Source organism: Scomber japonicus, chromosome 21 (genome assembly GCF_027409825.1).
Source record: "Scomber japonicus isolate fScoJap1 chromosome 21, fScoJap1.pri, whole genome shotgun sequence".
Taxonomy (NCBI): domain Eukaryota; kingdom Metazoa; phylum Chordata; class Actinopteri; order Scombriformes; family Scombridae; genus Scomber; species Scomber japonicus.
The window spans coordinates 15,770,161-15,796,874 of NC_070598.1; the positions used below are offsets into that span (position 1 = coordinate 15,770,161).

General features: G+C 38.4%; 3 protein-coding genes across 3 annotated transcripts in view; 1 reads left to right on the plus strand and 2 right to left on the minus strand.

Moving 5' to 3' along the window:
* The window catches only part of tpk1 (thiamin pyrophosphokinase 1), a 70,699-nt gene extending 56,882 nt beyond the window's left edge, over positions 1–13,817 (plus strand). Inside the window, exon 9 of the mRNA XM_053342539.1 lies at positions 12,933–13,817. Coding sequence (XP_053198514.1) covers positions 12,933–13,078 — 146 coding nt within the window. The 3' untranslated portion in view covers positions 13,079–13,817. The remainder of the gene's footprint in view (positions 1–12,932) is intronic.
* sec61g (SEC61 translocon subunit gamma) lies at positions 13,700–16,943 on the minus strand. The gene is made up of 4 exons (XM_053342540.1): positions 16,802–16,943; positions 16,319–16,422; positions 16,041–16,143; positions 13,700–13,871 (listed from the first exon to the last, which is right to left on the minus strand). The coding sequence occupies exons 2-4, from the start codon at positions 16,410–16,412 to the stop codon at positions 13,862–13,864; spliced, it is 207 nt and encodes a 68-aa protein (XP_053198515.1). The 5' UTR covers positions 16,413–16,422; positions 16,802–16,943; the 3' UTR covers positions 13,700–13,861.
* A 2,667-nt stretch (positions 16,944–19,610) lies between these two features.
* On the minus strand, positions 19,611–26,279 carry zgc:112332 (uncharacterized protein LOC553712 homolog). Its single transcript, XM_053342028.1, has 7 exons — positions 26,200–26,279; positions 25,446–25,564; positions 22,937–23,092; positions 22,662–22,766; positions 20,954–21,163; positions 20,176–20,368; positions 19,611–19,969 (listed from the first exon to the last, which is right to left on the minus strand). The coding sequence occupies exons 1-7, from the start codon at positions 26,208–26,210 to the stop codon at positions 19,867–19,869; spliced, it is 897 nt and encodes a 298-aa protein (XP_053198003.1). The 5' UTR covers positions 26,211–26,279; the 3' UTR covers positions 19,611–19,866.
* Between the last annotated feature and the right edge of the window lie 435 nt (positions 26,280–26,714).

A 26,714-nucleotide genomic window follows, 5' to 3' on the forward strand; every position in this document is an offset into this window, starting at 1 on the left:
CCTTCTTTCAAACAACACTACTAAGACTGACATTACCTCAACTCAAGGATAGTTTGTCTTTGATGTCTGCCCTTCGTGCTCTAACTGTGGCAGCAGTTTTGTTGTAACTGATCACATCTTTCTGGACACACATCTGCTTCTAGCACCACTTAATCTGTGGTGGTTTGGAGCTCTGAAAAAGTCAGTATTCTTTTCCCAGTGTATTTTTTAGCTCTCCTGATCTGCTGCCCTCAGCAGTTCTGTACATTTCCTCCAGAATTTTCTAGCTTTTTCAAATTGTCCAGATTCAAAATGTCAAGCAGTGCTCGTGTTACTTATTTGAACCATCTGCAACCTATTCCACCTATGTTTGGCAAACTTTAACACTGTAAATGCTTACTTTGTTTACACACTTTGGTGGTTCCAACACCGGCTGTTTTTTGACATACAAGCAAAAATGGAAGTGCAGTGTCACTCAGTCCAGAGCTTTATTACAGTGTATACTGCAGGAAGGAATAAAAGATTAAATCTAAAGGAAAGCAGAGTCTGTAATAGTGAGGAAAATGTAATTTACTTCCATACATACTGCACTTAGTTGCAAGCTTAAATAGTATAAGCAATAGCAGACTTTAGCTCAAACTGGGTTACTGATACCAACAATTATGCAAAATAAGGGTGAGTTCTTTGCACTCTTGATTGGTTACGCCCGGGTACATAAACCCAGACAAAGCTCTTGTTGGCCAAGCTCTGATCCCTAACCACCACTTTCCCCCGCTCATTTCCATTGCCCTTGATCTACCCCACACAAAAAGAGCAGTAGTGGACCGCCCACAGCAAATATCCACAGTAATATTAATCTGACATAAAGGGATGTCATTGAGTCTCCACAGCCATGACAGTAGCAGAGGAGGAACCCACTGGAAACCAGTGGCATGCATAAGTCCTGCACAGCAACCCTCTTATCACGCTGTGCTTGTGCATGTGTGAATGTTGCACCACATTAATGTCTACAGTTATTTGGAGATTGGGGTATACTCTGCATTCTCTCTAGTATTATGGATTTATTTACTTTGATTATAATGTTTAGCAGTGTTTGGCATTAAATCTTGCAGTCTGAATCATTTTCAGCTCTGCAAGCCTCACACACACACACACACACACACACACACACACACACACACACACACACACACACACACGCTGGTATCTCATACTGAAGCGACTAAACGCTGTAGCTAGGATGTTAATGACCTGCATTATTTTCTGTGCTTTTCATCCCCGTTTAGTCACCATTTGAAAGAACTATCATAAACCCATGAAGCCAAGGTCATTATACTGCTTAACGCACACCTACACATCACTGCAGTATTTTTCCCTTGAAGCCTGTGCATTAGGAAGACCAAATAGCAACATACATAGGTGCAATAAGTATGCAGAAAAGATCCCTTATTACCTTCTGCAGACAATAAATGACACAGTATCATTTAAAATAAACACACACATACACAAACATTTTGTAGAGCCTATGAATCCCTTTATCAACTCATTAGCAGCTTAATGTATCAGTTAGGGGTTAGGTGTTGACCTAATTATGGTGTGTAGAGCAAGCATGCACAGACTAAACTGCCCTAGCTGCTATACATAAAGATGCATTTATATTCATTCCTTGAAATTTTAAGATTACATTATCCCTCGACTTGAATAGAAACCAAGGAGTCATGCTAAGGTTGGATTTTAAAGAAAGACAACAGGGAGAAGCTGGTTACATCACTTAGAATATCAAATGCATGTGCACAAGGCATATTTTTATAAAACTCTTCAGTTTGAAAGAAAATATTTATATAAAGTTACATTTGTTACGCCTACAGTACCAGACAAACGTTTGGACATAATTTCTCATTCAAGTGAGTGTCCAAACTTTAGACTGGTACTATATATGTAGAAAATAGAGGATCATTTAATATAATTAGCTTGCACCTGCTTTCTCATATTAATAGATTTTATAACTTTTTTGACTGAGTTGAACTTTCAAGTTCTCAAATTTTCTTTTAAAAGCCAGAACCTGTTAGAAAGTTCTGTCATGGCTTAATTTTTATATTTTGTCCTTTTGCTTTTGTGGTTATTGCTTTTTGTAGAATAGTTCAGTGCCTTAACATTAGTGATATGAAGGCTACTTTTGAGAGATAAAACCTTCCATGGAAGCCGTTAAAAGGAGTCGTTAAAAACTTTAAAAAAAGGAGTCGTGATTTACAAAAGAACTCAAGCTAAACAGACACATGCACTGTGAATGGCAGTTATGACAAAGACTGTCTGGCTTTGAGAAGATGACTGAATGTTTTAAATCAAGCACATTGTTCTCAGCTTAAATGGGAGACACATTAAATATGTTGCCTCTGGCTTTGAATGATGGTTTTCAAGACTGCTATCTTCCATATAGCTGTAATGAATGGCCTGTGTATGTTTAGAGTGAAAATTACATTTTTTAAGTCATAAGCGTCTTCGGAAATCTCTTTATGATCTTTGACATTAAAATATAATCTATATCATTATGTATAACTCCTGTTTTGTAGGGCTTGACACCAGAAGACAAATACTACTAGTTTTACAAGTTTAGATGCTATACCCAATAATGTTTTTTCACAGTCCTGTGTGAAGATGTTGCAATAATTTGTTTTAACAAGTTTGAAATGGTTCTTTTTAAGGTGGAAAAGAGGCTTACTCTTTAAAAAGAACCAACCAACCTCTTGTTTGATTGTTGATTAATTTTCCAATATTTTAGTAATAGCACATGTGCAATGTGTTCATTTTTATTTTGTCACAGTGGAGGCCAGAGACTTTTAAAACTTTTAATTAAAGAACTTTTTCTTAAACTGAACACACACACACACACACACACACACACACACATCCAGCATTTTCGAAATACAACGTGGAGCTCAGTCAAAACCGTGGCAGCCGAAGTTTAAACGGCCAACACATGCCTCAGGCTTTATGCTGTGTCTTTAAACACTCATTTCCCATTATGCCTCTCACTGGCCGCCATCTATTAGTTTCCTAAGAAGTAAATGGGGGTCAAGAGCTATTGTCAGCAGATGAAAATTCTCCAAGTGTGCATTTGGAGGACTTTTAAATCTTTTAACCACAAAGCTGTATTCCAACAAGTGAAAAGCAAGACCCTTATGAACAATTATAGTTATGAAGGTCAGTGAGACAATAGTTCTCCATCGGTGACCGACAGAACTCTGCTATCAAATACAGCATGTGTGTGTCCCAGTCTGTGTTGTGTGTTATGTGCTGGCGTGCAGAAAACCTCCTTAGTCATTTTTTTGTGACTCAGCCCTCTTCCATCTGACAGCTTAATATTAAAAACCCTTCATCCTGCAGCAACACACTCTGAGTTATGGCTTCTGGCCCGTGTGTGTGTGTGTGATTGTGTGTTAAAACCTGCTTCGTCATGATGTTTTCGGCTTAGCGTGAATCATAATGAATGGCTGTCATTCCTAAACCAAGTCTTCCTCACATAGCGTTTGTGTGGGTGGGCGGCTATGAATGTATCTTTTCTTTTATAGGCTTATGTTGTGCATTAGTGGGCGTGTATGTGTGTGTGTGTGTGCTGTTGTTTCATTGTGTTCTTGTTTGCGTTTCACTGCTCGTTTGTTTCCTTTTATGTGCGGGTACACAAACACACATGAACAGGTGTGTGTGTGTGTGTGTGTGTGTGTGTGTGTGAGTGTGAGTGTGAGTGTGAGTGTGAGTGTGTGTGTGTGTGTGTGTGTGTGTGTGTGTGTGTGTGTGTGTGTGTGTGTATGAGGTGACAAGCTGTCAAGTAACAATGGCTGTCAGTCCACTGATGATGGACAGAAAGGCTGAAGTTTTCCATTCAGCTTGGTCCTCTAAAACACTGGTTCCAACATGTTCCTTATGACTGCATCATCAGACTCATACATCCATTCACTGCCAAGCACCAGGACACTCTTATACACAAAAAGTACACACTGAAACAAACACACGTTGACTCTAGAACTGGACAGTGAATCAGTATAATATCAATAATTATGATGTAAGATTCAGTATAGTCTGGGATTTAGTTATCAGGATTTTGTATGTCTTAAATGTTTGTCTCTTTCAGGTCTTTAAACCTGCATTAAATAATGAACTCAACAGTATCGTACCAGTTAGCTAACAGCTGGTTATTTACACACCCACCAATTATAGAACAACATCTTAATTCATTTGGGATCGTGTTTCTGACCACATAATGGATGTAAGTCCAATATTTACTCTCCTGCAGCTGTTTTTGTGCTGGTGGTGAACACCACTATGTTCACCAGCTTGTCACTAGTTGTGCCTATTTGCTGTCTGGTGCAGAGCAGGTAGTGAACAGGGTTGTTTTTAGGTGAGGTTTGGGTTGGGTTTTTTTTTACAGCTTTTGCTATAGAAACAGCTAACCCTAACCCTAACCCTACTGCAGCCGAAACAATGCTATGAGATCAGTAATAGTGAACTAACAGTAAAGTTGTAGGCAATGAACTGAGACTCACTATAAAGCTCTGTAAAGCTGAGAAAAGCTGCATAGCCAGGTGATAATCCTCTGCCGGTTCGTCAATATGAGCTACACCTCTCATATTACACATTGTCATTATTATTAAAAAAAAAAAATACTGATCCTGAATTCTGAACATTTCACACCTGGTTGATTTGGCAACAGCTGTGTTTACAGGTAGTAACTGTATCTGTTCACCTAACATCACCCAAACAAACAGCTGGATGAGAGGATTCATTGGCTCACATTGTTTCTAGTTTGTTTTCTAAAAAAATACAGTCAAAAGTCTTTTCCGCAATCTGCATGCAATTTGAATCCCAGTAGAACATTGAATGGAAAAGAATAATACATATAGTGTCAGAAATTAACTTTGATATAATTAAAATGTAAAGAAAGGATGTAAAGCTATAATAAGTAAATTCACATTAAATCCTCTTGTTTTATCACAATAGTTTCATTAATTACAGTATAGCATTACATACTGATATCAATACATTTATTTTAAAATATCAATATATTTTGTCAGACTTATTATTATCGCCAAAGATAAATTCTCTACACACACATGGCACACACACAAACGCACACAAACACACACATACTGTACATACACGCTGTTCCAAACAAAGTGAAGCAGTCTTTTTAAAATGTCATCAGGATGGTAAAGGACCTTCAAATGACCCACCAGATGGGGTTTCATTCTCCCAGCACTGCACAAAGACACACACACACAAACACACATACACACATATACAGACAAACGCAACATTTCAAGGCACTAGCACCTGCGAACGCCCACATAAACACACAAACCGGCGCAACATGAGACGCGAAGACACACACGTGCACAAATCCAACACAGGCAGGTGCTGAGTTTGATAAAAGACAAACATGTGAACACAGATGGATTTTGGCGGCAAAGTCTCTCAGCGAGCCGAAGCAATTGAAAAATCTTAATTAAAAGTAAACTTTGGGCAAGATTAGAAAGCTTGCCCTCACTGTTAATGAGTGCACGCTTTTTCACGAAATGTAAGCCTTCACAAACACATCGACATGCAAATGAGACAGTTCTTAATGAGAACTACAACCACATGTTCTATGTCTTAGTTACACAGTGAAACATGGAGAATGACCAGTAAAACTTAGTGATGTAGTATTTTGACAGTGTTAAGTCAAAGAGCATTTTGACTAGCATATAGCCTAATTGGATGGAGGCTCAATCTCTAACTCCACATGTGAAAATGTCCTCAGGCACCTTGCATGGTAGCTTGCCACCATCAATATTTTAGTGTATGAATGGATGAGTGGATAAAATCTCTAATATAGATGCTGCCATTTAAAGCATTTCATGGGCACTGTTCTGTAACTGCCCCTGACCTTTGACCTAAATATGAAGGTATTGATGAAAATAGATGCAGACATACTACTGGCCCCTTTTGCTACAAGAGGAAGATGAAGCACATACCTATATTTACTTTATTAGTAAATACTCTATTCTATTGATATTCCTTGCATTCAACTTTTAGGTGAGGTTTTATGCTGTGATGTGCAGTTCAAACACTCAACAGAAAAGTAAGATCCCGGTCTTTAAAAGTGAAAGAGCTAGGCAAAAAAACAGTTTCAAATAAATCAGAAACAATAAATCTAACAATATGTTGACAGCACTGCCTTTTAAAGTTTTTTTTCTCTGCTGCTGAGATGAAGCACTGGTGCATACGCCTTCAGCAGTGTGCACAGCCTGAGATTTCAGTATTCAGGAAGCATTCTAAATACTGGAAAAGATTGTTTTCAAAGGAGGATAAAGCAGTGTACTTTATCATGTAGTCAAACAGATAGATGTGTCTGACAAACTTGGTTCCATGAGGTCTTACCCAGTGTTCCTGCCAGAGTCAGACATCTTTACTGTAAGATCTTTCCTTTTCCTTTTTTTTTTTCGAGATGCAAACACGCACCCTGACCTTCTCTGATTCCTTTCACATCTTTTTTTTCCTGCTTAGGGTTCTCTATCTGCCTAGTGTTTTTGTCTCATTCTTGCAGGAATCCAGTCTAAAGAAATTAATCTATTCTTCCTTTATCTCTCTGTCTTGCTTCTTTCTTTATATCCCCTTTTCACACACATTCTCTCTCCCTCTCTCCCTCTCTTCTTCCTCTGCTTCCTCCTTTCTACATACCACCGTCACCTGTCTTTGGCCTCTCCGACCCCCGCAACCTCCCCCCTCCCCCATCCATCTCCTTTCTCCTTACACTATCTCTCTCTCTCTCTCTCTCCCCCATCTGATTTCCTCTCTCTCTCTCTCTCTCTCCTTTGCTCCAGCTCCAGCAGTGCAGTGTGGCAGCGGGAGGGAAAACTGCTGTTTTATGGTTTTATTTACGGATCTGTAGATTTCTGACGCTGTGCACATCACACAGAGGGGCAGTGGGGGTATGAAGAGCAACCTGACGTGAACTTCTGCTCGTACCGGTGAAGCTGCAGACTCACAAGTAGGCAGAGGAGAGGAGTGCTTGCATGCATGCACACCAGCCCCCCCCCCCAAAAAAAAAGTATTAGCTACAACAACCTGTGTAAAAAGACCATGAAAACACTTTTACTCAAGTATTCATGACAGGATATCGATTTGAACAAACACATCAGACGTATCAGTTCATCCTTCTCAAACCCCTCCATCAAGCAAAACACAAGAACATTGACTTCTCCCCCACAATCACCCTCCGATATCAAAATATATAATTTGCTGCTGTGTGTGGTTGCACTTTTGTCTCAGAAACGAGTTTTCTTATCTGAAGGTCAACTTAAACCAGAACAATGTTTGTCACCTCACAGTCTTATACAAACCCCAGCAGCGCCATCATAAACATTTAATAGAAGCGGCTATCGTTGCGCAGCAGATGGTGCTAACAGTGCTAGCTCATGCCTTGGCTCATGTCATGGCCAATAAATAGCTTTAACTATAAGGAGGATGTCAGGTGGAGAGAAGGACACAAGCTGTATTGAAGTCACAAGCTGATATCATATGCACAGTGCACAGTTTCTTCAATCGTAGCACTCCGCTATAATGTTTGTTAGCTAATTTTATTGGTAGTTGTTGTTTATTGCCATTGCAAAAAAAGTGGAATTATTTGTACATTTTATATAAATTCAGTTGAGGTTTATTTTTTATTTTTTATTTTTTTGTCATGGTGTGTTTTTGTATCGGTCACACTCAAAAGGATTTGATTCAACTGTACAAACAAAACTCCCAAGAGGCTCTTGTGCAATTTTGCATCTGAATGATTCAACCAGCAGAAAGTTGTCCAGAGAAAGGAGGAAACACACATCAGGATTTTCTTTGTGCCCGTAGCTGAATAATGTGAAGCGTGCATTAACTTAAACCTTTGCTTCATCCGTCTCCAAACCGCAGACAACTGTGAGCTTACAATTTATTCATTTCATGCTTCTGAAAGATAAATAGTTCTTTCTAATGAAAAGAGTGTATTCTCAAGGATGGTGTGGTGGATTTAAGATGAAACAGGCCTTAGATCAGACTGGACCCTATTAAATATGTCTGTTATTAGTTTTTCCAGCTTCTCTTTAAACAAGTACAGATTCTTTACAGTCTAGTTATTATTATTATTCATACACACAGTGTCTCTCTCTCTGAAGGTAGCGAGAGAGCTGCAGACTTTGTGTGAAACGCAGCCGTACGTTCACCTCATTTTAGTAATTGGACAGCTCAGTATTGAACAAACATGATTTATAGAAAATGATTTTCGCTCCCGAACTGTGAAATGTGATGAAATTTGATAGCACACTGGTCTAAAGGAGTAGAGCATCTAACCCCCTGACTGAATGAGTTCAATTTGCCTCTGGATGACAAGTTGTGTTAAAAGGGGACACGCGTTCCTCGCTTAATGCATTCAGATATGATGGGAGAAGAAAATAATCTGTTTCAATTTGCACTGGGAACACGCTGACCAGCTAGATGATATTTTAAAGGTGCAATGGGTAACGTTTTTCTGTCAATTAACAATGACATCCTCAAGTATGAATGATCAGTAAAGTGATCATCTATAAACAGGATCATTAATGGTAAGAGGAGCAGCTTTTTCATCCAGTCCAGGATGATGGTGGAAAGAAACATGTTTTCAGCCTGTACTGTAAAGAAAATTAAAACAAATGTGCACACATTCAAACCATTTGTGTACATTGGCTTTATATAGAGACTGCCAGTTGCCCTGCCTGCGGTCCTGTTTGTGATTGCAGTGTACTGATGCATTACGGATAATTTGACACTAATTTTTTAACGTTTAAAAATGCTTTTTCACATGTTTTCTACAAAAAAACAACAACATCGAGAGACTAAAATAGAGCAGCAACAGTCCTCTCTCCCTTTTAAAAATGGCCCCAAACACCTATAATTCCTCTACCTCTCTACCTGCCCACTCAGTGCTAGTGTCTGTGAGTCTCTCCCCTCCTCGCCCACCCTCTCTCTCCTGGGTAATTTGTTGTGTAAATACGGTCTACTTACAGCTGACGGGCCCTTTCGGCTGTGGCGCTGGAAATGCAATTACAGGCAGCAAACATCTCCATTGTTATCACTGGAGGGTGCAGCGTTCATTTCGGTCCCCTCTGCAATGGGGGCCGTTATTGATCGGTATCAGCTTTGAGGAGGGGATTACTAATGAAGCCATCTGAAAGCCTTTTGTGCTTGGTAAAGAGTTTACACGCATGTGTTTCTCTGCGTGTGTGTGTGTGTGTGTGTGTGTGTGTGTCGGTGTGTGTGTCGGTGTGTGTGTGTATATAAAGAACTGACACATAATGTGTGTAAATAAATGTATGTGCCATCCTGTTGAGCAGGACTCTCAATGTTTCTTATTGTAGTACTCTGCTGCCTCTAATGTTAGCTCTGATCATTACATTTACTACTGCTTTATTTCACCCCTGGCTACATCCTTTCTTTTACTTTCCTTTCTCACATTAATATCACATTGTAATGAAGGATAAATCCTATAATAATTTAATAATTTAATAATAGGGTGTTTGCAGGCTGGTGCAGTATATTTGTGTTCTGCTGGTGAACTGATGTCCTCTTAGAAACTAGTTGCAACTATTACATTATGCTTTCTAATCATACTGTAAAATGTTGTTATTAATAAGTAATGGGAATCCTAATCCAAACATAACAAGACTTCTGATATAAAATTCTCACATTTTTGGTTAATGAGAATCAACACAGAAGTTATTGTTTATGTTCATATGAACACATGAGGACATGTTGATGTTCCCAAAGAAAGCAATAAAAGTTCATGCACCCACTCACACACATCACAAAATACTACAACATCTGCATTGACTTCTCTCTACTCTCAGATGACCCTCTTGGCTCTGCTGGTATAAACAGAGACAACTTCAGGCCAGCACTTAAACACAGCCAGACCTTATTCTCATACACCCAAAAGCATTGTGACTCTAGCTGTGCTCACTCAGTTATTAAGCACCATAACTTCACATACAACTTATTTTCTTTGCCTGTTGTGAGACAGGCTGGTCTAATACCAAGCTTGTTTGGCAGTCTTTGAAGCAGAATAGGCTCTTTTTGTCCCTGTTTGATGTGCGTGCAGGCGCCTGTGGACAAATGATTTGCTTCATTCTCTCCTGTCTTTGTTCCTTTGTGTTCATTTTTGCCTTAGCTTGAAGTGATTGCACCAAAACTGCTTTTGCATATTCATAAAATTCTTATTTTCTAATGCGCCTCATGTTTTGTCTCTTCTAGAGGATGTTGAAACAATGCAATTATCAAGTGTTGGGTCGGGTTAATAGTATGCAATATTCTGATGTTTGAGGCGTAGCATTTGCTAAATCAGGTTGTATGATTAATTAGTCTCTTTATTCTTCACAAGAGAATAGATGTTTCAGCTTTATGTCTTTAGAATGTTCCATTATTTGCACACTGGCACACTGAAAACGAGAGATGGAACACTTTTATAAAACTGACAGACCTACAATTCATGTCTGACTGCAGAGTGCTACATTTTTCTTTTATCAAAATTTACAAAGCCGACGAAATACCTTGGACTAATAGAAGATATTTTGCACTAACAATGCACCACGGTTGCCTTGACACCTAATTTTCTGAGGCTGGAGGAAAATTCCCTTTAAACAGTTCCAAACTTGAAACGTAATGATTAATATAGACCTTTGCTAAAGTAATGCTTTTGAGAAGAGGTTCCAGTCACGTTTTGAAAATGTACTCTTACTTATCAGACGTAAAACATCCACCTTTATGTAGTTTTTTCTTACATATAGATGTTATAGATTTAAAACATACATGTTTTGTACACAGATAATATTACTTAATAAGAGATTAGAGTGGACTTTCAGAGGATGAGGAGAACAAACCCCAGCCCAGTGTCCATTGGTGATGAGGCTGGGGAGAGAGTCTCCAATTTCACAATACAGACAACCACTCATGGTTCATCCAAACTTCCACTGTCTTTGGGAAGGCTCAACAGTGCCTCTTAAGCAAGAAGAAGAAGAAGTTGAAGAGAGCTAGTTTGCAATAGCCTTCGGGTCAACTTCCACAGATGCACCGCAGAGAGCATCTTAACATACTGCATCACAGTGTGGCTTGCCAGCTCCACCAAGAAACACCAGAAGGTTCTGCAAAGGGTCATTAAGACAGTCCAGAGTATTATTGGGACTCAGTTTGCAGACTATTGGGGACATTTACCAGGCCCGGTGCAGTGTGTCAGGTAAGAGGGTGTCTCTTACCTGACACACCATGCCCACCACCTCTTACAGCCAACACCATCTAATCTAATCTTAGTACTCTACACAGTAGCCTTAACACTGTAAGGCTTTTACTGTTTTTGTAAGTGTAAAGCAACTCTTTCAAGTTACCAAGCCAGTCTTCGACTCACTTTCAAACTCTGTTCAAAGCCCGCTGACACCAAACTGGCAGACGGGATAATTAGATCAGAATGGCTGAAAAAATCAAGTCAGGCCTAATAACAGCCACTGCTTTAGACTTTAGAAACAATAAGAAAACAAGCTGCGGTGCATCTGGGTTTAATAAGTTGTTGAGACACAAACATGTGAAAGCCTTTCAAAAGAACAACCACCCTCACTTGAAAATGTGAACACAATTAAAACCAAATTTGGTGTATTTTCTGACCTGGTCAGAAAATACATTAGAAATGTTTTAGTGTTTAATTTGCTGCAGATGGTAAGATCATACAGTCGTCACAGATAAAACATGAATTCATATGGTTGCAACAGAAAGGTTTGCCCTTTTCACATTAGACACGATGCAACAGCTCCACTCCCAGGGAGCTTGTCAGCTCAGCTTGTTCAGAACAAATGATGCGTGAATAAATGCAACTATGAATGTGGAAAACGGCACGTAAAAATTCATATTTCTACTAATGATTTGTAATTTTATTTAAAGGTTCAGTATTTTTGCATAACTAAATCCCTCGCTAAAACAGTTTTGAAGTTTCTAGGTTAACTTAAAGCTTTGAAGGTTCTTTCAACTGCAGCCCCTTCAGTTCAATCTAAATCACAGACAGTAGAAGTGGATGCTTCCATTTCCAGATATTGCTGAGCTTCCTGGTTTGACCACTTGAGGTCAGTGTTGGCCAGTTGTTCTACAGGTCTGAATGAATCCATGTTTTGTTCAAGATTTGAAATATCCAGGTTGTTATATGCAGCTTTATTAAAGTTAACATTGAATGCCTTGTTAACAAGGGTACCGTTTTCGGCTGATCGTGTCTCATTGTGTGGACATAGGCACAGAGAATAACATTTTCCCTCCTGACATTTATCCATGTTTTACCATTTCATCTATGATCATCACATCCTAATTATCCTAAAAGTGTATCTGCTCTTTTTTTGTTGGCCACTCTCACTAGTCACTACTAGTCATTATAACGGATTCCAAATAAAAACCCTTGTGTGGCTCGTACACGTCAGTGGTCACCTTTCCTGTTATTAGTGGCTGAAGGATTCGCTTTGAGAGGATTTCTTAGCACTTCAGTAACCACAAAGTGGGAGTAAGCTCAGTGGCCTTAGCATAATAGCCTTTGTGTGTGTGTGTGTGATTTGGCTCTGAACCTTTTGTGGCCTTACTGGGTCCAAATTTCTGTGCTCTGACACAAAGAAGTCATGTGGACCACCTCGTCTCAGCTACACAGGGACACAAACTCCTCGAGACCACATTCTCTCTAACAAAGCTTAAAGCTTTGACACACAGTTGGTGCCAAAGGCCATGTGCATGTGCAATATAACTAATCACATTAGAAACTAATTACCTAACTTGGCTCATTAAATCATTTAACTATCAAAGTAATGAGTAATGTGGTGTTACATTATCACCCAGCAGGCAGTCATCACTACCACATTAACAGCTATTATGTTTCTGTCTTCTTTGTCCAGGTAACCAGGTCTTGCAGTTTGGGAAGCTGGTGAGCACTTCCAACACCTACGAGCCAGTAACTCCTGGAAAACCCAGAAAGCCTGTAACTGTGACCACAGACCAGCCTCTGCTTTGGAGCATGGGCATCCTGAAGGATGGTGAATGAGATAGAAGAGATCATCCTTCCCAGTCAATATTTGACTTATAACACGTTATGCTGTGAAACTCCCTTCAAAAATTATCACAATCATAACTTAGTAAGCACTAGTGCATATTTCAAAACTAACCAAAGAACCTTTTCCATCTGATTACATGGTTCAACCTAGTCAAGGACGTCTATCTTTACTGTATTAGTAAAAAGTAACAGTAAACTTTATACCCAGCAGGTTCTTCATTTTCAGTGTTAAACCCTGCTAATTAATATGCACCTCATACAGACCAGAGGAAACCAGGCCTTACTTCATTCTAACGTGTTTGTATTTCATGAAAATGACACTTAATATAAGGAAACAATTTGAGTAAGGAGTTATCACTATACCTTCACACAAATCATCTTGTGAGCTATCATGTTTTCCTTTCAATATGCTGAGGTGCCTGCATATCATAACCTATGTGCCTATTACAGTGTTCCCTCTCAATCTATTCTATTCATTTGAATGGAAAACAGACTACAGCCAGTTTAAAACTATTTGTGCCTTTAAATGAAGGTTAAATATCATACCTTTACAAGCCAACCATTGCAAACATTTTATGGAACCAAGGGTCATTGAATAGATAGGACAAATCATTCTGTGGGTTTCCATCGTTTTATTTACACAGCGAAATATCAATGTTGTGCACAGAATGTAAAAAATGCCATCCCTCAAATCCCCTTTCACACCAGCCCAATAACACTTTGCACCAGTCTCCTGTCCCCGGGTTTTGTAGTAGTTTGTAGTTTGATGAGAATTTAACCACCACTGGAAGAAAAAGAGAAGGACAGTGTTAGTGTTACATTTTGCATCATACCATTATTTCATTGGAAAAACAGACACTCCAAATGATTTTTGCAATTCTGAATAATCTGTACGCATGAAATTTTAATGTTATCTCTTACTCAGCACACAAATAAAACCATGAATGTTACCAGTGTGTTTGCCCTGCAGATTACTCTATCATTGTATTAATGAATACTGTAAAATGTGCCAAACATTCATAATAACTGTCTTTGTTTTGTGAAGTTTCATTTAAGTAATAAAATGAACAATGTATTGTGCAAAAGATAAACTTGACATAAATATAATCATTAAATTGCTTAATTTTTGATTATCACTGCTTGTAATTTGGTCAATAAGAGTCGGGTTTTCAGTGGCAACTATACTGCCCTAAAAAACACTAACTGCAGTTACTACAATTTAGATCAAAACTGAGTTATGACTGAAAATAAGCTTACATGTCTGTTTTATCTTGTTACAAGTTTTCTAAGTTCAGTCTTGCTCTATTTTAGAGAAAACAATGTAAAAATTGCAGGACCTACAAAATTCAACCAAAAACTAAAACTGCACTAAAAGTGTATTTACTGCACACTGCCTGGGTTACAGCCATCCAAGCTGCGCCAGTGACTGTAAATCCTGTATTCGAGCTGATTTTAGGACAATCAAGGGGAACTTCATTTATGTATTGTCAGCTAACTCAATCATAGTACTAATAGTTTGGTTATCGCTGTGCTAGTGCCAGATAGCTAGATAGGACAAGTGAGTACACAGATATTAGTTTACAGATTTACAGCCCCCTCCCCTGTCACACTCTCTTGTTTATTTTAGGGGTTACAGGGAGCAGGTAGTACAACCCTAATCAAGTGTAACATTTCACACTATTTAACAATGTCGTTAACAAGTCATAATTTATATAACTTCAGCTTATTACAGCAAGCATAACAATTTAAAAGTGTATTCACCTCGTTGATTGATAGAATTCAATTCTATTAAGACATTAACTTTATTATATTCTATAAAAGTATATATCCAATTCTAAAAATAGGTTCACATAAATGTTACAATTAAAATACATTTATCGAGTCGTTGTTATAGGCTGAACCTCACAAACCAATACCTGAGGACTCTTAACTACTTCCACTTTTTAACTTGCAAACACTAAAATATAGATTAGATTAAGACTCTCTCAGGAGGAGACACTCAGATTGTAACTACTGCACTCTGCCTTTGCATTACTTTAAACACATAGGTAGTGTAAAGGCAAAGTCCAATATCTGCATTTCTGGGGTCATAGGTCACAAATAATTGGTCGTGGATTTTACCTATGAAAATATCTAAATGAATACATATTTAATAAGCACATGATCACTTTTCTATCGAACACATTTAGTTTTGAACTTTGTAGCCATTTTTCTACATTTCATTTTTCTACATTTCATTGTTAGCGTAGTTTCTGCAGTTTGCCTTTCTACAGTAGTGTAAACAATAGAGATTCTGTACTTTGTGGTCTGCATGTAACAGTAAGAGGTTTAACAATATACAAAAGTTATGGTTTGAAAATGCTGCCTTTATGGAGTTACACTTAAGTTGGTTTTCTTATTGAAAATAAAACGGTGTGATTCTGGATACTTGTTCAGATGGTTTTTAAACTATTCATTTTTCATATTTTACAATACATTGATTTTTTTAAAGTGGTGTGTAAAACATTGATGAATAATCTTGCCACATTGCTGCACAAATGGACAGACATAAAATGTATTCCAGTGAATTTCCAATTCAGTTGTTGTGTATCTGTGCAGTCAATTTGTACAGACATTTACCCACTACCAGAAAAGGGGAGGGGGAGGGGTAGGGTAATTAATCAACTAATCAAATTAGTCAATTAGTATATCAAACAATTAGGAAAACGCTCTCTGAGGAATCACCACCAATATCAGTGAGATGTTGGGAGTAAACTGTTAAGATGGTAGCCTTCCCAGACAGACAGCGATCTAATCAAGACAACCCCCCCCCCCACCCCCTCCTACCCCTTCTTAGGGCCACCTCTCCACTGTTTCTCTTTAACACATCATCAGTAACAATACGAACATCAGACAGCAACTGTAAGATACAATTCACCACGTAAACATCGTGTGTTGTACTTCTGCTACTTACACAATGATGTTGTTGATGGGGATGTGGATGAGTTTGACGAAGAAACCGATGAAACCCATAATGGCAAATCCAATCGCTGTGGCCATTGCAATCTTCTGAAATTCTGAAAGGGGTAAAAACAATCGATATTAAAATATAACAAATCAAATCACACTTCATGAAGACAGATATTGATGTTCTTTCGATCCCAGATGTTTTAACCGAGAGGCTTAGACTTGACAGTGGGTGGTTAGATTGAACTGAATTACAACCGAGACCGGGCCAAAGTATGAGCTTACCTTTTCTGTCGGGTTTTGTGCATCTTTTTACGAGTCTTATTGAGTCTTTGACGAACTGCCGACTCGGCTCAACAAACTGCATTACCTGATCCATGGTGTTTAGGCTGTAAACAAGAAGAAAACACAAAGTCAGTGTTAAGCTCAAGCTTGGACTGCTCAGTGCTGACGTGGGGCTTGTTTGACTCACACAACGTTATAATCGCAAATAAACAGTTCATTTTCTCTTTTCCCCAGCAAATATTTACCAGCACATACAAAAAAGAAACGCGCTTTTATCATTTAAAATCATTTGAAGTTGGTTTTGATAGCAGCTCTTTCTTTGCTAATTGCTATCGTAAGAAAAGCTATCTGTCAGGTCGACGTGAAGTTAGGGTTAGCTGGAAAACCAACCAACAAAACCAATAAAAGGCAACGTCTCACATCAGTTTGTGAGCTAAAGTTTTCTTTAAAAACTACAGTGATATTTAAATGAATGGCACTTACCTAGGCTGAGGTCGTGTTAGACGAAGAGACAGTCAGAGGAGTGAAGGCCACGTAGATCTGAGGAGCTTGTTAATGGAGAAGAGCTGACGTATACTTTAACAGCGCATGCGTAGAGCCTCTGTCTCTTGTTTGTTTGAGCATGAATGATTGTCCACACTGCCATCTACAGGCTGGGAGGTTACTAACACATACAGACTTCTTCGTATGATTTAACTATTTTTTTTCTCTGTTCTGGACACAGGAGTTGTCCACTTAAAAAGCAACATTTATTGCTCTTTATCCCACCCAATGATGAATTAAGAAGAAGAATAAATGTCGCCTATGTATTATTTCACACAGCAACGAATTTTCCAATACCCAAATCCTTGAATTCTATAAGAATATTTTGCATAATGAATAGAAAAATATTTCACCATTAGTTTGTACTATCAAAATACCTTCTCTCTACAAATTGAGATGCACAAGTGTATTAAATAGGCTCTTATCAAAGTAAAAAATGTAGAGGACCATGCCCTGTTTCTATGAAGGTCTCATAGCATCTCAATGCTTAATAAATTCCATTTTGATGTGTATTCCGTGAATATACATAAGTATACAACATTTACATTTATATTATATTACATGTAAGTTAGCCAATACAACTGTGCAGAGTATATGATAATATTATATGCAATGAAGCAATATTTTTATTGTCACTTAATTAGTTGTTATGTCAGAAATTTAAAATCTGCCTCTCAAAATAGTGTACATTTCTGTTAACAAGAGACTGATGATGACTGGGGTAGTTATTTGTGATCAATTAGGCCTGATTCCTTATACCACACTGCGAGGGAGCACTGGTCACAGTCCTGTAGAAACTCCACTTGCTTGTGCTACATTCCTTTGGTTTTAAATACACCCTCATGTGATTTAGCTTAAGACATGTTTTTAAAAAGATAATTTCTCTTCATCTTTGTTCCTCAAGAAAAAAAACCTCCAAAGTGCCACATGAAGACAAAAAAGTTCATGTGCTGCAGTCCACTGCATTGTTGTTTACTGTCCATTAATGAGCCGTCCATCAATTAAACCAGTGAATAAAACATAACCGTGCTATACACACAGAGAGCAGGTCTCAAACATCCTTTTTTTACTTGGTCTTTTTAAAAAACTTTTGTGACTTTAATAACATGCACATATGGATCAAGTCGCATTACAATTCAGTCATCTGTTTGGATTCCATTCCAGTCACATGCTACTGCATCTGGAAATGTCAACCCATGAGTATGGAAAATGCTAACATGGCATAAATATACTCAGAATCCCCATACTACTGTATATGTAGTAGCAACAAAAAAACAGAACTTTGCTTTGTGACAGATTTAATGTTTACATTATGTACCAATTGTAGCTAGTATACAGTGGGGAAAATAACTAAGTGCATTTACTCAATTATTGTGCATAAGTACAAATATGAGGTACTTGTGGCCTACTTTACTTTACTTGGGTATTTTCATTTAATGCTACTTTATACTTCCACTCAGCTAACCTACATTTCGGAGGGAAGTATAGCACGTTCTAACAGCTTTAATTAATTTTCAAATGAAGATATGACACAATGGATGATATAACAAGCTTTTAAAATACAACACATTGTTAAAGATGAAACCAGTGGTTTCCAAGTTATTTAATTTCGATGTCTTACAAACAGCAGTGTGTAGTCTGGATCACATTTCAGATGTCTATGAAATGAAAACAGATTTATATGTTAGAATAAAACTATAGAATAGATCTACAGAATAGAACTTTGTTTTTTTTCTGTTGTCTCCTATCAATCATCTTACAACCCCTTAGATTTATCTTGTGACCCTTTGGAGGGACCCAACCCCTATGCTGGGAACCACTGGACTAAACTATCTACTTGTATAATTTAAACTAGCTCCACCTCCATCAGCTACAGCAGTAACATGTTGCTTACACACTGTTGCTTCAGTATTAATAATCTAATTATGTCCTATACAATAATACGTGAGTCAGAGGAACCAAACCACTACTTTTACAGCAATACTTTAACTACATTTTGCTGCTAATACTTATGTACTTTTACTTACGTAGCATTTTTCATGCAGAACTTTTACCTGCAATGGATTATTTCTACACTGCTCTTTCGGTATTTTTACCTAAGTAAAAGATCTGAGTATTTCTTCCACCACTGATGATATAGAAGATATGTCACATTAACACACAAAACTACAACATGCTGACACATTGTAACCATGTCACTTCAATAAAGCCACATAATCAGTGTTGTAAGTCTGAATCTTTTTTAGCTGAAATAGCAGACTGCATGTAAACTGCAATAAAAGCACAATAAGGATTTCATTTTTACTGATCAATATATGTACATTAAGATTTTCAGAGCACTATTCTAAAAGCAGAAATGTACCCACTGCCTATTAAGTATCACCAAAGTGTCTCAACTGACAATCACAATACTGTACATGTGCCATATTGTACAGTATTTCATGTAGTTATTACTCTATAAAGTACTTTTGGTGACACTTTTCTCGTCAATGCCAAAAACTATCCTTCTGTCACCCTTAAGCTAAACTAACAGCAGATATAAAGTAAGCCTTCCTTCTTAAGAGCAGTATATCAAGCTAACATCTGTAAAAGATTGACAATATCTACGCTCAAGATACAAAACCAACTCAACTAAGTATGCCCACTTCAGTTAGTGAAAATACAGTAAAAATACATTTCAAAATTGTTTTAACATTTTTCAAATTCTGCAAAATCTTCTTTCAGTTTGCCATGTGGGTTATGATTATACAATATTGTCTGAGAAATATAATTTGACTAAAATGTAAGATTTTATTTGATCATTTATAAAATAAGTGAGCTTCTGGTAGTGATCCAATGTCTTTTGGGCTATTCTGACATAAAATACTGTACATCTTTTCCACAACAGTAACATCAACCTTAATGCCTCTATGAAAGTGCTTAACAGTGCTGTTTGAATGATGATGTTTATACATACAGTAGCATATACTTTAATGTTCTTCCCTGTATAGTTCATTTGCAGCTATTCACTGCCAGGTGATGCCGAGCATGTTGCAGCTGACCTCCCACAGTTTCTGGGCCAAGTCGTCATTAGAAGCAGCCCTTGAGCACCTTGCGGGAGCGCAGTCACTGAACACACATAAGGACAGAAAATGGCCATTACACACTGTGTGTTGCATTGTGTGTGAGTGTTAAATAAGGATACAATTGTTAACCATGAACTACATACAGGACAGTATGACTTTTGTTTGTCAGCAGGTAGAAAATACAGAGCAGCATGAAACCAGCACACTGACAGCTTTTGTATAACCAGTTGGCTAAAATTTGGTTTGTACCTGAAGTACCCTCCACTCTGACTCTCCAGGCCAGGCTGTACAGCACAGTAGATGGTGGTCTGTGCTCCCTCCACCGTTGTTTTGGTGAAAACCCTGAAGATCTTCACTGCCACCTGAATACACTGGTGCTGGTGCCTCCACAGGTCAGACTGCACCACACCCGGGTGCAGAGAGAACACGCTCACCCCTGTACCTGCAACACGCATACAAGTATGTGGATAACCATGTGAACATATGAAAACAAGTTCCTATTGACATTTGCATATTCTGTGATTTTGCAGACAATTTACACAAAACAGTAGCAGTATCAGTGACTGAACATACACAATAACATTTGTATGTTTAAATGAGATAAGCCATATTAAACATAGCATTTGCATTTTACTTCCATTGCTACCTTTAATGTCTTATCTTGTTTGTTTCTGAGTTAAAATCATAATGGCTTCATAGTGGAAACTTCAGATCTAGAAAATCAACCAAGTGACTGCTGGGTTGTCATATTAAAGCTTTTTTCTTTCAGTTGTATTGAAAAAAATAACAATGAGCTAGTTTCCAGTGAAAATAAGATTCATATGTTATTGTTGTGTAACCTCGGAAAAAGAAAAAAACTATTAAACATGTGCAAACTCTTATGCATGTCTGTGTGTTAAGTCTTCTATGTTTATATATCATGGTTAAAAAGCAATTTTGTGAATCAACTTAAAACAAAAATCTGCAGTTACTTATTTTTTGTGACATGTATGTAAGCTTTTATTTCTTGAAATCTTGAACTTCTCACCTTGTAAGAGTTTTGCCAATGAGCGTGCAAAGAGGACGTTAGCCAGCTTGCTCTGTCCGTAGGCCTTCATGGTATCATAACTCCTTTCACTGTTGATGTCTTCCAGCTGTAGCCCAGTCCAGGTGTGGGCCACCGATGCCACGACAACGATACGGGACGGGACTGACTGCTTTATGAGGTCCAGCAGCAGGTAAGTCAACAGGAAGTGACCTGAGGAAAGATATTTCAAGGCTATTGTCTCACACTGCCCAAACAACTATCACACTTCATATAGTGAGGTGTCTACAACATCCTGTGAGCAATTTATACACTCCAGGAGGTGTGATATTACAATCTGGGGTGCAAGTCTAGAGTGCAAGAAGACATGATTGGCTGATTCACCCCCTGAGCACAAAATACTGTTATTAGTTGATACTTTTAGAGCCAAATTAATCCTCTGCTGGCATTTTTTTCCTATTAAATGTGAGAGGAGACATACTCTCATGTTTCCTACTACTAGCCAAAAACCAGAAACTCAAAAAATCCTACATCACCTAATTTGATTGTTATACTATTGTGTAGCTAATGACACACAGGTTTAAAGTTATTAAATCAGTCTGTGACAGCTTTTGAAGTGGTGTCTGTGTTTATTTGGAAATCCGACTTTCGCTTCTGATCTCTTGCCATGACCAGCTTTCTCACTCCATATGCAGAGTTGATAGTATGATAATATTATTGCATCTTCAGATTGTAGTGTACTTGTGACTTCATGTGATTCTGGAGTCACAAGTGTCTCTTTGTCATAGTCAGTGCACAGCAGCTCTTCCGATGACATTCATACTATCTACACACACACAGATGGGATTTGGCAAGCAGACTGAAGATTACTATTTGAAGTCAAACATAAAGAACATGTCACTCTCATGATGTCCTATGCGTATACAATTAGTGAAACAGCTTAATATCTTCGACTACTAGTTCTCACAAAACAATTCTCCTCTTTGCCAATCATTCAGCCTCAGCCTAGCTCTATGTGTCATCATAACTTGAAATAAACTGAAGCACTGGAAAGTATTTGACTGACCTCTGTGTAAAGTGTTTTGCTCTCTTTTGCTCTCCCACTATTGTTCTCTGTTTCCTGTTGATATAAGTTTATCCTCATCGAAAGTACATATTGTGCTTATGTATGTACATGTTAAGGAAGTCCGTGGCTGTACACATATGTATATGTGTGTGTGTGTGTGTGTGTGTGTGTGTGTGTGTGTGTGTGTGTGTGTGTGTGTGTGTGTGTGTGTGTGTGTGTGTGTGTGTGTGTGTGCGCACATATGTGTGTGGGTGACCATGCTCAGGCACAGCATGTTCTTGTATCTGTCTGCCTGTGACAAAAATACCACCGAGGAAAAGATCATTTGGAAGGATGCCATGGTCCAACACAGGGAAAACACTGACAGCTTGAAGAAAACACTAACTCTGGTTCATTTTTGCGGCTGATATGTTGGCAAGCTTCTGCACAGCTTGTTCATACCACAAAATATATCAAATAAAAGCTTATTTAATCGGATGATCCCTTCAATTACTGTGTAATCTTATTATAAAAACACTCAAAGATACAGTGTGACTGCCAACTGTTTATGTTACATTAATTACCAAGACTGTAAAATAAGTTCTAACAGTCTTGCTTGACAGTTTATTGAACAGTGAATGTGAACAACTTCGCAAAATGACTTACCCAAATGATTGACTCCTAACTGCATTTCAAATCCATCAGCAGTCTTGGAGTAGGGACACATCATGATGCCTGCATTGTTTATCAAGATATTTACTTGTTTCTCCTCTAGAAAGAACATCACAATATAATAAAGAGTTAGTAACAATATTTCCCAAAAACATTAACAGTACAGTACAGTAGTAAACATACAAGAGATGATATCCTCCCTCTCCGAATCTGCCCAGGATTAGCCTACATTAATCATCAAACACTAAAGTATTAAATCAGTTAGCTACCTTTGTTGATGATTTCAGCAAAGGCTCTAATGGACTTGGTATCAGACAGATCCAGCTTCCTTATAACCAAGTTCTCATTTCCTGTTTCTTCCAAAATGTCCGACCTGGCCTCCTCTGCCCTCTCCAAGTCCCTGCATGCCATGATGATACGCGCACCTGAGAACCAAAGGAGAAAGGTCATGATACTAGATTTCAAGTATAGCATCCACAGTAAAGGGTTAGTTACAAGTGTTTTTAATAGACTGGGGACGAAAGACATACTAAGAGTAAGTATACAGAAGATGGACAGCTAGAAATGTGAGCTCTCTTATTGGTTTAGTTGAGGCTTTAAAATTTGTCCTGCAAGTCAGTCATAATAAAAACACAGTCCAAAGATAGCAGATGCTTTTGCAGCTTTTACTTTATAAGCATATACACTCATATATTTAGGTGATCAGGTGATAAATCCAAGTTTATCAAAGTACAAAAGCTTTCCTCATTAGCAGGCATCCAGATGGTAATTAAAGTGGAAATACCTAAACCTCTCAATATACTTCTGAGTGTCCTCTAATGTTTTCTAAACTCACTCAGCATCTCATTTAGCCAACCACTCCACTCACATGAATACAAGACCTCCTTAACTCGCACATTCTCATTCGGCTGTGACGCAAATTACGATGTATTCTCCTTAATGAGACCAGAAAGGGGCTCTGAGGACACACATGCACTCACTCACTAACTAACTCACTCACTCAAAGACACACAAAAACATACACGCACACCCACACAAACTCACAAATAGACAACTGACAACCGCTCCCACCCCCACCAACTGAACACACACGCACACACACGCACACACACAAAATAGCAGCGGTGCCCAGCAATTATGGAAGAGGAGAGCCATTAATCAGTTGGAGCGTAGCGTCTGTATCCCATCACAGTGTCTTTGTTTCTCTGCGTGTGCTCCCATGTGGGAAAACCCAATTGTTCCCACATTTCCAGGGTAGCCAAGTTCACTCAATTAGATAAAACAGTAAACAAACTGTGAGAATGGAGAGTTATACTAAATCAAGTTGAAGATCATCCATCAGTTGACGACACAGTGTTATGCATGTATGAATAATCTCAGTATGCAAATAGGGGCATGATGCAAATAATGACAGAAGTCATGCCTGCACATATTACATAAATTCAGACATTTATTAGCACGTAATTATAATGGCACTCCCTCATTTAAATAATCAAGCATTAACTTTTGTCTCGGATGAGTTATATGCATATTCTATTTAATCAAAATGGTAAATGCAACTAAAAAACACAGAAATTAAAAAACATAAATAAAAAGGTTGAGATTCAACCCTGGTTGGATGCTGTGCCCAAGGCAACCAACCAACTTCTCATGAATCCCAGAGCAAATCTAATCATGTTGTCATCAATATATTACATAATCCAATTAACTGAAAGGTAATGCCGTAATTTGACAAAGCTTTCTCCAGAAACAAATCCACAGTGTTATTACTTTCCTCTGGCAGTGATCAATCTTTCCACCATGTCTTTTTTGTTTTCTCTCTTTTTTTGATTTCTTTTTTTACGCTTTCATTTTATTTCATGTTTTAATTATTGGTCACATATGACAACATGTGTGAAAACAAACACACTCACACAAATGCACAGTGGTTGTTTTCAAAAAGAGGTAGATGCCATGCTGAGCCTCTCGACTGCAGCCGAATGAACAAACTGAATCACGTATGCAGAACCAGTTTTCATCATATTACACACTCTGCATGTGTGTGTGTGTGTGTGTGTGTGTGTGTGTGTGTGTGTGTGTGTGGGTGTGTGTGTGTGTGTGTGTGTGGGTGTGTGTGTGTGTGTGTGTGTTTGCACGCTCTGCTGGGAGCACCCTCCCATCTGTCTTTTGTTGCCTGTCTGGCTTGGGAGAGGGGAGCAGACCCTCACAATGCTCCCTCTGTCCCCTTGATGCTTCGTCTGTCTTCTTTCACTGTCATTTGTCTTTCGCTCCGTTGGTGAAGTGTGAGGCAACATGCTCAAATGTTTTTCCTGTAGGCCTCTGGTTTTATAGATGCGTTCTTTAAAATGTACAAAATAGGGAAAAGGTTGAAGTATACTGAAGTTATAAAATCACTTGAAGAGAGAGAATAAACAAGCAGACTCAGATAAATCAAGTTAGAAACAGCTTGACTTTCTAACAAAAACCTGTACATGTAATCACATTGAATAAGTATACAAGTAACAAGGATTCTATGGTGGAGGTCTGAGGACAGAGGCACAGTTAAAGATCATGCTTTCTAGCTTTAAACCACTCAAGCATTAGGAGGCTCTTAATTCCAGGGAAAGAAGTGGGGTGTATAGGTCACACTTGGAAAGTTTGTAAAAAATGGAAGAAAACAAGTGAAAAAACAAAGACAACAACAAGGAATCAATATGATAGAGCCAGAAATAGACCGAGGTAGATTGGAGACAGGCAGCCAATTAAACACACAGCTGGAAAGACAAGCGTTTGCAGTACCTCTCCCTGCCAGGTCTCTTGCTGTCTCTTTGCCAATACCAGTATTCGCTCCGGTGATGATGACTGTTTTCCCATCTAACCTGTCCTCAGATGACCAGCGGTTACAGCAGCACACACCCCTGAAAATCATCAAACAAAAAGTCAAGCATCAAAAACACCTCATGTTGCACAGATAACACAAAGTCACAAGTGTATTCCCTTCATACCTATAATCATTTTGCTTCTAATCATTACTAGCACTGCTGCTCATGACCTACTTTATAAAAATGAATGCATAAAAAAAATGTGTCACAGCACTGTTTTGATCCCTGGTGAGATTTTTCCACAAAAGTGAAGAAATTTGGAACCAGTGTAACAAAAAACATGCAGTAAATTGATCCATCGTGACAGTGACTCTATCACAACACTAATGACAACACAATATTAACCACATTTTGTGTTTGACTAAAGCACAAATTAGTGTTTGCTATGTCCAATAGATATATTTATGTTGCCTGATCATGAACTGAATATTTTCCTGCAAGAAGGTAAGGAAATGTTCAAACAGGATCAAAACACACATTTAGAAAGGTTAAAGCTTTATAATTCATGGCATGAAAAACTGGTTCGACTAATAATAGGTTTTTTACACAAATCTAATCTGGTGCCAAATCTGGTGGCACGGTGTGGTGTAATCTCCTTAAAATTTCTAACATTCTTGTTATTAATAGAGCCAGTCACATAACCTTTTCTCTTTTTTTTCTCCTTTTCCTACCTGCAGTACATCCTTCCTCAAAAACAGCAACAAATTCCCACCTCAGGACCCGTGAAGCACTTCAGCTGAAAGAAATGAACAATGTGGCTCTCTTACAGTCTACGCGTCAGTTCATCAATTGGAATGGTGCTTGTCATTTCTCTCTCTCTCTCTCTCTCTCTCACACACACACACACACTTTCTCTCTCTCCACCCCGCCGCGTTTGTCATCACTATATCGCGGGCGGGCCAATCTAGAGCAAGCTGACGAATAATTGGCTCGCAAGTTTACAGGCTCGGAAATAGGCGGCTCTGGTGCTGCCTCCTACTGTCGGAGAGACACAAGTTATGATGAGCTGATCGGCCCCGAGAGAGTGCTACAATATCTCAAGCATGTCAAATACACCTGGATGTTTGGGAAATGTGGATGTAAAAACAAAAACAGAACCATATAATATATAATACTGGAGGGAAATGTCTAAATCCAGCATGGTGTCACATTATGTTGTCTTGCAATATTGCTTTTGGCCACTTGA

Coding starts and splice junctions, on each gene's coding strand:
- sec61g (XM_053342540.1), bottom strand. CDS start 16,412: ATGGATCAGGTAATGCAGTTTGTTGAGCCGAGTCGGCAGTTCGTCAAA. Junction 16,144..16,318: donor CACAAAACCCGACAGAAAAG/GTAAGCTCATAC, acceptor TACCCCTTTCAG/AATTTCAGAAGATTGCAATG.
- zgc:112332 (XM_053342028.1), bottom strand. Junction 22,767..22,936: donor TGCTGAAATCATCAACAAAG/GTAGCTAACTGA, acceptor TGTTCTTTCTAG/AGGAGAAACAAGTAAATATC. Junction 20,369..20,953: donor ATTGGCAAAACTCTTACAAG/GTGAGAAGTTCA, acceptor TGCGTGTTGCAG/GTACAGGGGTGAGCGTGTTC.